The 14208-nt window shown below is 44.7% G+C and overlaps 1 protein-coding gene across 6 annotated transcripts in view; it reads left to right on the top strand.

The window, feature by feature from the left end:
- The window catches only part of LOC111142569 (DLG associated protein 1), a 328275-nt gene that overhangs the window by 307002 nt on the left and 7065 nt on the right, over positions 1-14208 (top strand). For all 6 annotated transcript variants that reach the window (XM_022495839.1, XM_022495840.1, XM_022495842.1 and 3 more), the window contains one exon: positions 12762-12853. In XM_022495839.1, the coding sequence (XP_022351547.1) occupies positions 12762-12853 (92 nt within the window). The remainder of the gene's footprint in view (positions 1-12761; positions 12854-14208) is intronic.

A 14208-nucleotide genomic window follows, 5' to 3' on the forward strand; every position in this document is an offset into this window, starting at 1 on the left:
AGCACCTGCCACAGAAATGGTAGAAAGGACTTCTGTGTTGGTCAGCCAAATAATCTAGATGACCCTTCTATGTCCCATTCAGCTCTTGGGACATGATTCCATTCAACAAAGCACTTGAAAGCTTTATCCTTCATCCCCAAGAGCTTCAATCTACTAGCATTCCAGAATTCTAAATAGCACAGAGGTAACTTCCCAGCCCAAACTTTCCAGGGCCAAGAGTTGCCAGTTTCAAATGAGGCAAACTCGGATCAGTGAAGGTCTGACCAGAGAGCTGTAGCCACCCTGAACGGGAAGAAGGGAGACTAGAAGCACATGAGAGAATATTTATCTTGTCCTTACAATACCCCCAGCAGTGGGCTGGAGACTTTGACAGGTATTTTATTTGCCCTCAAAACAGCTCTCTGGCAGTATCTTGTCCAAGGTCACAGAACACAGAAGTGTCTGATGGAACAGATACAACATGAATAACAGTTGACAAGATAATAATACTCTGTGTGTCACTTGGTGCTGTCCTCTAAAGCTCTCCATACATATCTGTCCCTGGCTCCTTGGCAACCACAATTCTGTTCTGATAACTGGGCCTGGAGCTGTAGAGGGCCTTTGTTTTATTCATTCTCTAATTTAGCCTTTTCTTTTTTTTATTTAAAAAAAAAAGGGGGCAATCCTGTCTGGTAGGCACTGCCAACGTCTGAGTAACCAGCTTAAAAACAAAATTATGTACACCCAGAAAAATAGTTTTGGCAAATGAGTCGAGCCTGGATACATCTCTCTCTTGTCCAAGTCCTTATGTGTTTTTGAGTCCCATTCAAGGAGGTACATTCAAAGTATATGATGAAGGTGACTCCTTGACAGATCTCTTCCAGGAGAGATAGTCTTCAAAATCCTTAGGGAAGGAAAAGTAGTTTAGAGTGAGAGAAAGGAAAAAAAAAATTTTATGATTTTATTTATTTAAGAGAGAGTTTGCAAGAGAGAGCACGAACAGGGTGGGCAGTGAGAGGCAGAGGGAGAGGGACAAGCAGACTCCCTGCTGAGCAGGGAGCCCGATGCAGGACTCCATCCCAGGACTCTGGGATTATGACCTGAGGGGAAAGCTGAGACCACCTGTGCCACCCAGGTACCCTGAGAAAGGAAGATTCGGACTATACTTGCTTAATTTATTTTGGGGTGGAGGGGACACTAGAATTATCCCAGTTCTTAAATATTCAAAAATGTCGAATGCACTCAATGCCTCTGAAATGTACACTTCAACCTGGTTGAAATGGTAGATCCTGATATCTATTTTACCACACACGAAAAATCCTGCCCCCTTCCAAAAAAAAAAAGCTCTGCAGCAGCCGAAAGTAGTGGAACAAACATTCTAACACTCTAGCATCTTGTTCATAGTTATTTATCATGCTTACAAGAATGTAAGGTATTCCGCTCACTGTCTTCCTGAATTTGAAATACACAGTATTGGTGGGGGATAAAAAAGAAGCTAGGAGCAGAACCTATGCGCTCAGTGGGAGCGCGAGGTCCAGATTTAGGGTGTGGGACGGTTGCAGTCATCTTTCTTGTCTAGAGCGTTAAAAAGAAAAGGAGCCATCCAATTTTAAATAATTATTCGGTTATCAATTATTGTATGACACCATTGCCCTGACTCTGATAGCTGCTTCCTAGGAACATTGTTTTTGGCACTCTGGGACTGGAAGACACTTTCCGGGTTTACCTGAAGCTGTTAAATGTGCGGGACAAGGGGCAGAACAAGAAGGGCATTTGTGGTCGCCTGGTAACACCGCGTGATCTTTGCAAAGTGTAACTATGCATTCTCTGGGTGTGTGGAGCTATTATGCGCCCTGATAAAATAAAAGTGGGACAAGGGCTTCGGTTCTTGTTTTAAATGTTCATCCCTAACAGTCGTTAGGAGAGTTTTGGCTTGGTAACCAAATAATGAAAGTCTGCAGTGAGTGAGGTTTCCTCCAAACCCTGGCCGCTGACAGAATGCTTGTTCCCCCAGCACTTGAAGTAAAATGATACAAGCTTTCCTCAGACAATGAAACCCTTGTATGAAACAGCTGTCTCGGGGAGATGGCTCAGTGCTATTTGACAGTGGCTTGTATGTTACATAGATACGTCTGGTATTATCTGACCGGGAATGAAATGGCCAGATGGAACCAAATGCTCCTAACTAGGAATGCAGTCTAGCAATGTGCGTGAAAAACAGAGGCTCAGGTTTCAGGGGCCCTAGGATGAAATACTGGTCGATTGTGCTGGGAAATGTATCTTTGCCTCCTGAATTGTGGACAACTTATACGTGGAATTTTCAGGCTTTATCTGAAATGAACTGATAAACCTAGAGCGTGTGCAGGAGGCAGATTAATTCCACTTTAATTTTGCCTGGTAATAGCATCCAAGTTAGTGAAACTTGGCCCTGGTTCCCCTAGAAGGCTTGTGAACCTTGGCAGTGAATGTGGGGCTGGTAATGAAACCTGAAATGGGGTTTGCCTGGTTTCAGGTTGAGTTACGGAAGCTGTGCACAGTCATCGTTGTGACTGTCTATCAGTGAGATCGCCAGGGTTACTCGGCCCAGTGTTACCTGTGGCGTGTCCCTGCAGCCTGTGGGTGGCAAGCAAAGGAGCTCTCTCTCTGATTTCTGCATTTCATCTGCCTCAAGCCTTGTGTATTTCTAAACAGGGTGGGGTGGGTGCATCTTGGTTCCTTTCTATTTTATTTGCATCTTACTTTCAAAGTGATCTTCAAAAATTCCCTCCCTGCCCTAGCCCTCCACCCCCGCAAGCACACGTGCGCGTACACACACACTGCTTAGTCTCTTTTTTAAGGTCTGGCCAACCTGAAATTAGTGACCACAGGGGAAGTGGCAGTAATGAAAAGGAAATCCATGTATAATGTGCTTGATGTTTAACCTTCTGGAATGCTCAGTTTATTTTGCTCTGCACTGCACTGGGCAAAAAAAAAAAAGGGAAGGTTTTGATACCAGATGTACCTCACAGAGCATCCTTTCGTGGGCGTGTTTCATCAGGAGTGGTCTCTAGGCTGAGGGGGCTGCAGAGGCATGGAGAGATGGAAAATGTGGCAAAGTGAAGGGCACGCCAGCAATGGATCTCCCGTTGTCTAGGCCAGTGGTGTTCCTTTATTCCAGACTGCTTCTGCACTGCAGAGAGGGACTGGGGCAAGATTGGGGGCAAGATCTCCGATGGTTTTCTCCAACAATAACTATTTCTGTGGAATATAATTGCAATGGACTTCAAATACAGTTTTCAGTTTTCCTCTTCTGGATTACCAAGGGAAGTGTTATCTACTTTCATTTCATTCAGCTTTCAAAGGCTCAAGAACTGTATGTTCTATGTGACGTGTATGTTATCATTTCATAGCTCGTGTAAACTGAGATATGCATTAAAGCATAACCACCTTTTATGAGTAAGACTGCTGGAGGATGGACTGGATGGACTCAGCTAATCTCAATTAGCTGAGATTTTGAAAACTTGCTCTTTACAAACAAGGAAGTATTTCCCCCCCATGTTTTAACTGTGTGGAAGCTTTTAGTGTATAGGTTAATTTCTACTTGAGAATTCTATTCTCTATTCTTTGGCCACTGAGTTTTGGCTCCAAAAAAAAAAAAAAAAAGCACTCTTGTAAAATGCAGAGCAACCACTGTCAGCCAGGAATGAAACGGACCCATGTTTTCTATGGAGACGCTTTGTTGACAGTAGGTCTGGATCACAAATGTGTTTGAGGAGCAGCTGGGCAGTTGGTTGGAGAAATTATTTTCCATGAAGACACACTTGTAAATAAGAATGTCTCTACATGAATAATCCCAACTTGAAATCACACAGATTTGGTGTGGCAAATCCACATAAATTTAAAGTAAGTGGGTGGATCCAATTTTTTTTTTTAATTCCTTTTCCCTCTTCTTTTTTTTCCTTTTCCCTCTTTACCCCTATAGTCTACAACAGGGGTTGGGCAGGGGGAGGCCAAGTGAGTAAAAAGAAGTCAACCTACATCAGTCCAAATAGTATTATAAACAGAAACCCAAAAGGAATCATAACCCAGCTAAGACTATATTAGCTAATTAATTAGGACTGCAATTTACAAATTGAGGCTAGACATGGTAAAACCTAAAATAACCAGAATGCTTAAGGCCTGGAATGTTGTGGCTAATTTATTTTTCTGGTTAACTTAAACTTTGTAGATGAGTCCGTTAGTTTCAAAGCCTACCCCTTCAGCAAGATACCTGGAATTACATGGCCCATGTGTGCCATTGAAGGGCTTGAGGTCTGGTTAGAAAGTCAGACGTATAAATAGATCACAACGGATCACACTGGAAAGAATGTGGAAAGGGCAGAGACAGCTTTATGCATAGGGAATTTGAGGAGCAATAGGGAGGGAGAGGGGAAAGGAGATAGGGATTTCTGGAGGAGGTGCACCTGAGGAGGGAGGTGGGCTAGTGGAGGCACCTAGACAGGAGCCATCTCCCAGCTTGGTGTTTAGCCAGAGCAGGCACTGAGAAGAGAGACAGCTTTTAGATTTGGGCAACTGGAAACCCAGAACACTGAGGGAGGTGGCAGATGTAAAGCCGAACAGGTGGGCCTTGCCTGCAAGCCATTGAAGAGAGTTTCCTGCTTACCCCATGGATGATAGGCAGCCAAGGAAGAGTCTTAATCATGGGAATTATATGAGATAAAAAGGCCCTCCAGTTCCCCTCAGAGATTCGCAAGGATTGGCAAGGGAGGGAGAACAGTCATACTGCGGATGGGGTGATGAAGCCTTGTCACCATAATGGTAATCAACTAGGGAATCCTAAGGGAAATACGATTTGGAGAGACAAGAGGTGTCAGGTGGCTGTTTAGCTATGCAACACTGAAGCTTGAGGGATTGATATATGCTGGAGTTATAAATTTGGGAAACAACAACAAATTTCCAAATAGCTGAAACCGGAGAACGATGAGTTCATTTGAGCAGAAGAAGGGAAGTGGGCTCCGGACTGAATTTTGTGTTCAGCATTTATGAGGTGAATGAGAGAGCCCTAAGGAACAAGGAATGCGGGGTCAGAGCCAGAGACTGGGGGAGGGGGGGTGAGTTGGTGCCAAATGCAGAGCTATCCAGCAGAGGAAAGAGGGGAAGGAGAGTCAGGCGGCAGAGGGTGGAGAGAAAAATGGTGGCTGGGGAAGCAGAGGAGCAGAGGCTTTCCATCCTTTCGAGAGCATTCGCAGGAAGGTAGGACTCCACCAGGGCTGCTGTAACAAAGTACCATACACTGCTGGCCTGAACTACAGAAACAAGTGTTTTCATTTTGGGAGGCTAGAAGTCTGAAATCAAGGTGCTGGTTTCTTCTGAGGCTTCCGCCCTTGGCTGGTGACAGGTCTTGCTTCTGTGTGTCTGTGCTCTGATCTCTTCTTATAAGGACACAAGTTATATTGCATTAGGACCCTCACTAATGACCTCTTTTTAACTTAATTACCAAATCAAAGGCCCTGTCTCCAAATACAGTCAGCTTCTAAGGTATTGGGGGTTAGGACTTCAACATTTTTTTTTAAGATTTTATTCATTTATTTTGACACACAGAGAGAGATCACAAATGGGGAGAGGGGGAGTAGGCCCCCTGCTGAGGAGAGACCGATGCAGGGCTCCATCCTAGGACCCTGAGAGCATGACCTGAGCTGAAGGCAGAGACTTAACCCACTGAGCCACCCAGGCACCCCAGGACTTCAATATTTGAATTTGGGAGGACACAGTACAGCCCAGGACAAGGAAGAAGAGGCATTTTGTATTAGGTGGAGGGGACCTTGAGAGTGGGGAGGATATCTCTCCCTCCCTCCGAATGGGAGAGATGGGAGGGTGCTCACAGGCATCCCCAGTAGTGTTAGATCACAGAGAAGCAGAGACTACAGAGACAGACTTAGAGAGCCCTAGAAGGGAATCAGGCCAACGACACAGGTAGATGGGAGGAGTGAACGTAGAAAAGTCTTCAGGGTGGGGGAATATATGGGTGGTGGAGTGGTGACATTAGGAATGAACGTAAGCAGTTCTCTCCTGGCACCTGGCATCTATGCTATTATCCAGGTAACCAGGAGGGTCTGCTGCTTGCCCATCATGGGTGACCCCCACACTCTTCAGAGGCTTACAGGACTAGAAGAAGAGCAGGAGAGGCAGAACATTGAGAATATTCCTGCCTGATTCTGCTTTCTTCATCTCATAGGAGGCAAGGTTATTGCTGAAGATGAGGAAGTGAGGAAGTGAGTTACAAGTGAGTAAGAGTCCAAAAGGGAGGCTCAGAGAGGGCGGTAACAAAGATGGCCTCACAGGACTAATGAACAGCAATGGCAAATCGGCTGAGTTTGAAGATTATGGGTTCAGAATGGCACTGAAGCACATGACTAGACACTGTTTGGAGCACAAGGTGGGCATCTAGCTCTCCACACTAGCAGGATTTACCCAGCATGCTCTGCACCTGAAGATGGACCTTGTTTGCAGGGCAGCTGCTTCCCATGAGGAAGGTTCTGGCCCTTCTTTCTACAGTGAGCTTGCTTTCCACACAAGGCTCTGGCTGGGTAGTTTAAGTGTCTAGCAGTGGTTAGAGTTCTGTCTCCTCCATGTATCTTCATCACCCAGCAACCAGTTGGCCATTGTTCTAACTCTTGCAGGTGGGGAACTATGCCAGACCATGCCAGAAAGTCTGGGCCCCTGAATAATTGTGATGGATGCTTTAGACACACAGACCAAAGAAATTATTGACACTCACCTAAATCTGCCTGAGTGAAAGCACAGGAAAAAAAAAAAAAGGGACATTCAATCAGTCCACACTACTGAAGAGAGAGGCTGGATTATGAAGATTAGCAGAAGAAATAATACCCTACTTCAGCCAAAGCCACCTTTTAATTTCCCAGGTAAATGCCCAGGAACTAACAAATGTCAATAGAATAGAGAGGTTACAATTTCTGCTACATTCTAACAACTTTTGTATATTATTTCATTAAATAATGAGCAATTCTATGATGATAGTATTATGATTATTTGACAAATAAAGAAAACAGAGTCTCAGAGTGCCATAATCTCTCCCAAGATCAGCCTCTGATAAGTGGCCTCCCTGACTTGCGCACTACTCAGACAGGAAGAGTTAGACTGGAAAAGGAGTATGCTAGGTGAATTCCAGTGTAGGTGACCAGGCTTGGGGAACGTCCTGCCCACTGTGTCCACTGGACGTGAGGTGGGAAGCCTCCCCACTCACAGCCAGCTTCACACCTTGTACTGGTTTTAGTAATCAGGTTTCAGGGACATGCCATTGAGGGCATAGGAAATGTGTCTATCCTTCTCTGTTTCTGATGCCTAATGTGGGGGCCTGATGACTGTGAGGTTGGTCCTGAGAGACAAGAATCAGAAACAGTCAGAAAAACCACTGCTTCTGTCTTTTCAGTTCTAGGGACTTAATTCTTCTTGGAATATTAAAGGATGCATATGGTAATGACACGTAAGGACTCCTTTTTTCCAAACGAAAGTTCTCTCATGTTTATGACTGAGCCAACCTGCTAGGACAGAAACAGAAATAAATAGCAAAATCATTTTTCCCTAAACATATATCCAACTGTCCAGATAGTGGTGATGCTTGTGACCTTGAAGCAGCTTAAATCCATATGCGGTCTCACTTGTGAGTCCTGATAGACCCAGCCGGATTCTTCTCCAACATCCTGTTGGAGTTGTATCTGATTTTATGGCCAGTTCTCATCTGAATCCACTGGGGGAACACTTCTTGGCCGGGAAGTACTAGATCCTGAAAGTCTTGTGAGCAGGGAAGACACAGTGAGGAGCCGTCAACAGCAACCCCCAGGGTGGAGGAGAAAGGAAGAGAGAGCTATGCTCACAGTATGAGATGCTGATGTGGACGCCGCAGAAAGTCAGGTCTACCCCCAAAGGAAACGGTCTTTGTTTTTTGCTGCTTCCATAGCACAGTTGAGCTTTGCCGTGGACCTACTTACAGGATTAAAAGAAATTGCCATTCCCTTCACCCATGTGCCATATATACCACCTCCTTGTTCCCCAAATAAAAGTCACCACCCACGGGGGGTTCAGTGGGAGGGAGGAGGTATGCTCTTCTCTCAATGTCTGGGGTTTTATCTGCATGTGGCCAGATTTAAAATCAGAGTTTTCCTGAGACACCCATCTCACACTCCAAAATAGTCTTTCTCTGCTACTATTTTGATGTATAATCTTTAAAATCAAAACCCAGACTGAAACCTTACACCCACTAGCATCTCTTTCAAGGGATCCTTGGTTCCTACGTTCTTTTTACTCTGGAAATTTCTGTGTGCAATGATTACTTCGTGTACATGGGCTTTGTTCTTCCATCTGGATGTGGGACAGAAAGGGTGTGTGCTGAACGTCCCCATTCTTCCATCAGCTTGCTACAGCTGCCCCCCTTCTGTCTAGTGACACTGTCTAGAGAGTGTTGATCAAGGAAAGAAACCACCCTCAGATGGCTTCATGTAAGTAGATTCAGACCCAGTTTTCAATATGTGTTGAGAGAAAAGAGCACAACTGGATGGGGAGGGAGAAGACGGGGCCCTAGGCACCCTCAGGCCCCAGGAAAGGTACTTCTTAGTTTAAGCCCAGATTTTCTCACATAGAATGATGATATCTTCCCTGCCTCACAGGGTTCTGATGGGATCTGATTTAATGTGCATGCAAAATACAAGGCTATAATATGAATAGACAGATCTTCTCAAAAACCAGTGATGACCTTCCAAAAGATCTTCTTGGCTTTATGTGGTGAACTAACCCAGGCCTGTGCTCTCTATTCTGATCCCCCATAACCATCAACTGCAGGATGAGAAGTTTCTAGAAGTGTAAGTGGGGGAGTTAGTATGGAGGTGTCTACCTCTGAAATGGAAGGAATTTAGTTCGCCAGTGTTTTGGGTTGTCATTTTGTACTTCCACTGAGGAACAGACTAACAACAGGGGAGGAAAGGATAGGGTGAAAGGAATCTTAAAAATGAGCCATCAGGGGTTTTATAAGACACCTAGGGAGACCAGCCTTACCGACATAAAAAAAAGTGGCACAGCAGAACAAGACCTATAATATGACTAAATATTACATGAATAAATGGTATAGTCTTGGTTAAATGGCATGCCTGAGGAAATACAGCAGAGAAGCATGATTCCAGAAGACTAATGAATGAGGGGAGATGGATGGTACCAACTGCAGACTGCATTTGAGCTTAACAATCTGGAAAAGGTACATGGACCTGAGTGTGAAGGAAACCAGCTAAATGTAATCCCAGGAGCACATCGTCTTCATTAGCTTTTTTCTTTCTCATAACAAATATGAAATGTTCTATACATAACAAATGTGAAATTTACCTTCAGGGAAGAGAGTGATCTCATACACCAAGTGTATGTCTAATGAGAAAAGAGAACTCCATTAGAGCTTTTTTCTCTTTCTTTCTTTCTTTTTTTTTTTTTTTAAGATTTTATTTATTTATTTGAGAGAAAGAGCACATTTGGGGTGGAGAGAGAGAGAGAGAGAAGCAGACTCCTAGTTGAGCAGGGAGGCCAACGGGAAGCTCAGTCCCAGGATCCTGAGATCATGACCTGGGCTGAAGGCAGATGCTTAACCAAATGAGCCACTCAAGTACCCCCATTTGAGCTTTCTTCTTAAAAATTAAAGTGAGTGGGACACCTGGTTAGCTCAGTGGGTTAAGCCTCTGCTCAGCAGAAGCCTGCTTCCCCCTCTCTGTCTGCCTGCCTCTCTACCTACTTGTGATCTCTCTCTGTCAAATAAATAAATAAAATGTTAAAAAAAAGATTAAAGTGAGTTTTTAGGGGGCGATTCTTGGTCTCACAACTGTGAGACCATGACTCAAGCCCTGAATTGGGCTCCACACTCAGGGGGAGTCTGCTTAAGATTCTCTCCCTCCCTCTCCCTCTGCCCCTAGACACACACACACACACACACACACTCTCTCTCTCTCTCTCTCTCTCAAATAAATAACTAAATCTTTTTTAAAAAACAAAGTGAGTTTTTAGTTCTCTAGAAACAAAAGTGTGGAGGACAAAGAAGTAGGAATTACTGTCTGCTTGCCCCAAGCCCTCCTGTTGGGTGGTTTCACTGAAGGCCCACATCAGCATCTCCCTTCTCTCAGATACTGGAAACACACACGAGCCAGTAGGGAATTTCCACTCAAGAAACATGATGGCAAAAACCTGGAAAACAGAAAGGCCATGAGTCCACCCCAGTTATTTTTGCTCCAAATCTATAGCTCTCATCAGACCATCCTGAATGAGACAGATATCCCTTGTTCTACTTTCAAGAAGACATCTATCCGAGTTAACCCCTACCTACACGGTTAAGTGTTACCTGAAGGATTGTGTGGAGCAGTGCTTTATTCTCATTTGAGAAACACTGTCTTACTCAGCTGCTGTTGCTATGGTAGTCTATCATACAGCTTGAGTATTTGGGTGCAATTGAAAACCATTCACTCACAGTTTTGAGGAATATCAGAATAGCTTGAGTTTCTGTGGGATTTCCAGGAGTCATGCAAATTTCCCAGCCAGCAAATTGGAGACCCCTCAGTACTAGCTCTCAGCTCCCAGGATTCAATCTGAGATTTGCTGGTGTCACCATCCAATCCATCAGCAACATAATTCAGAGATGTTTCCAGAGACCTTAAAATTTGCCTAAAGCCATATGGTCACTTAGGAAATGCCAGCTCAGAACTGTCTCAGATCTGGGACAGGTCATCTGAAGCATATACCTGTCCCAGGCAACCAACCATGTCGGGTTACCTTTGAATAATCCAGACTTTGGTTTTTTTCTCTTCTCTTCTGGGCAGAGCAAGTGTGGGGCGCAGAGGTGGGACACCCAGAGAGACAGAATAGTGTCCAGGCCCTAGGTCATAACAAACATTTATTGGTCATTTGCTATATATCAGACACTGTCCTAAGCATTCCCCACTATTACTGCTTTCAACTTTCCTGACAGTCCTATGAATAGGTACCGTTAGCCCCACTTCACAGATGAGAGAGCAGAGATTAAGTGACCGGTCCAGGGCAGGGGCTGGGAAGTGTGGGAGCCAGAACTCTCCATGGCTCAGGGCCTGAACCCTTAGCTGCGAGGATGCCCTGTGTCTCCACATGCTCTTTCCTTTCTAATTCAGGGGTGTGCAAAAGGAAGAAGGGCCTCACACCACAGATGCATTGGTTAAGATGGTTAAAAGATAACCACCCCAAAAGAGGTTAAAAGCAGCCTGGAAAGAATAAACACTTAACCTGAGGAATTGCTGCCCTATGGCTGTCAGGGGAACCCCCAGCTATCACCAAGGATGCAATTTCTACGGAGGGGATGGGGGGAACATATGTGACGGGTGACAGAGAACACATGAATGCCCTGACTTCCATGGTGGGGGGGGTGTGTGTCGAAATATCTGAGTCATTCCGACGTGTAATGTGCTTCATAAACCCTTATCTAGGCTGGCAGTATTTTGGATTTGGGGCTTTTGGATTTTTGTTTTTGTTTTTGTTTTTGAGCCTAGCAGTTTTAAACAGAGGAGAAACTACTAGAAAACCCTGCGACAACATGAAGTTTCCTTTTCTTTTGTTTCCTTCTCAGACTTTGTAGGGACTGAGGTCGAGAAAGGGAGACCTCATTCCACCCTGGGTGTCAGGCTCTGTCAATTCACAACCGAACAACCGCGGAGCAAACGCCCCTTCGATCCCTTAGGTCACATCCCCGCGCAGATTTCCAGGCGGGGCAAGGGCCCAGCCGAGGAGTCTCCGGGTCTGGTTTTCTGTGCGGGGCCCGGGAGGGGGCGAGCAGGGTGCCTTCTCCCCTTCCTTCCCGACGGGGAGGGCGTGTTGAGAACTGCCTGGTGGCAGCGCTCCAGCCGGGCAGCAGAGCTCCGGTCCCCACCGGGTGGAGGGAGAGCCTTGGGACAATGCAGACTCGGGACAGCTCCACGCAGAGCCGTTCCGCCCGTCTCAGCACGCCCCTCGGTTAAAAGGTTCTCGCCTTACTTAGCCTGCACGGAAGACAAGAAGTAGCTTGCAAAGGAGATATTCAGCACAGTGCATAGGGAATTAAACCAATATTAACAATAAAATTGGTCTGTGGAGTGGAAAAGCTGGAACGGTGCTGGCGTTCCCTAGGCAACAGGCTGAAAATGTTCATTCCTTAGAAAATCCTTCAACTGGCCAAGGCACTTTCCTGACAGTCCCGGTGGCTGGGCTCCGGAAAAATACTGAAAGCTATGGATAGGATATGGTGAGTGTGCCAAGAGATCCCCCCCCCTCCCCAGGTCAGGAATGCTTTTCTTGGGTTTGGGTTTGCGTTGGAAAAGCGAGCTAGCAGACCATGATGGCTGACACAAATAAATTCAGAGATATAACTATATTGATAAACTCTTGAAATTCATCCTTGCTGTAAAAGGGGGAGGAAGGGAAACCTCTTCTCTTGTAACCTCCAGCGCTGTGATGGAAAACTCCGTTATTCCTAAGAAATACGCGGGATGAGCATGTAGTTTGTTTGTTTTTTTTTTCCCAAGCCGATTTTATACTTTACTCTAGGAGTCTGTTGTTCCATAAACTAGCAGAGTAACAGCGGCAACTGGGCAGAGTGTGTGTGTGTGTGTGTGTGTGTGTGTGTGTGTGTGTGTTCACGTGCTGTATGGGTGCTGTTTTCCCTAATTATTGCAGCATAACTTCCTCTTTGCTTTACCAGACTAAATCTCAACCATGAGACATAATGTGTAAACTTCTTGTATGTTTGCTTTTTTCAGTTCTAGGGAAAATCCGAACTGCAGTGGGCAGTGCCCAACTTCTCATGGCCCAGAAATTCTACCAGTTCAGAGAACTGTGTGAAGAAAACCTGGTAGGTAACATTCCCCATCACTACCACTTCCTAGTCAGGAGGAGAATGTGTTGTCAAGACTGGTACAACTAAAGTAAAACTGATTTTGAACCAAGTGAAGCCCCACTGGACTCTCTTACCTGCAATAGAATTTTCCGATGAATCTTATTTCCTGCTTTTCTTAAAATTAGAACTGTTTATTTTATACTTAAATAATCTTAGGAGAAAAATCCAATCAAGTTGAAACTCCATTTCCTGTTTTGTTTTGGTTTTCGTAACAGAAATTTTTCCATTTTCCTGGCTTTCGCATGACAGCCCTGATTTCATTATTCTTACCAAAATACGGAACACCTGATATTTCAAAAATAAGAACCATTCTGGATAATGATTTTCCTTCTGAAATAGCCGTCGGTAACTATTTCATCATCAGGGGTTTCATTCAAGGCCAAGAGGTGGACGGCAGGCCAAAGTGTAGATTTGATCTCCTCGAGACAGATGAATCATTCATCCTTCTTGGACATACCAAAACCAAATAAGCAAAACGAAGAGAGAAAAACACCACTAGCATCAACAACATTTTTTTTTTTTTTTAAAGATTTTTTTTATTTATTTATTTGTCAGAAAGAGAGAGAGAGCGAGCACAGGCAGACAGAGTGGCAGGCAGAGGCAGAGGGAGAAGCAGGCTCCCCACAGAACAAGGAGCCCGATGTGGGACTCGATCCCAGGACGTTGGGATCATGACCTGAGCCGAAGGCAGCTGCTTAACCAACTGAGCCACCCAGGCGTCCCAACAACATTTTTTAAATTGGCTGCAAAGTACAAGGACGAGAGCTTCCTCACATCCATACGCCTTTTTAAAAAAACTGCCTACTATGTCTGCAAGTGTCGTTCCACAGGAATAGCTTTTATTGGTCAATTGTTGGTCAAGCTTGCTCTAAAGTAAAGAACATGAAAAGCAACTTGTTTATCTTATACAGAGTAAAAGCATGATTATTTGCAATTTAATTGACTCTGATTTTAGGGTCTTAACCACATCTTCTTGTTAACAAGGACAAATATAGGCTGAATGGGATTTACCAAGATAGGGTTCAATCAAGAGAAAACGGAAAGCATGCAAAAGTTGGTGTTCTCTGTCCCTCTTCACCAGTCTTCTCTTTCCGAAACCTCCCTTTGGGATGATCCTTTCCCTTCTCCTCACACTCACCACCCACATCTGTAGTTTGTTTTCCCCTCCCTCAGCCAAAATTACCTGGCCCTTCCTCCACCTTCTCAGAAATTATAATCTGGATTATGAGACAATATAGGTTAGTAAATGCATTGATAAGTGAATTCAACAAATATTTTATTGAGCTTCACCATGTGCCACAAACAGAATT

The sequence above is a fragment of the Enhydra lutris genome, unplaced genomic scaffold (assembly GCF_002288905.1).
Source record: "Enhydra lutris kenyoni isolate GAN:26980312 unplaced genomic scaffold, ASM228890v2 scaffoldscaffold8, whole genome shotgun sequence".
NCBI lineage: Eukaryota > Metazoa > Chordata > Mammalia > Carnivora > Mustelidae > Enhydra > Enhydra lutris.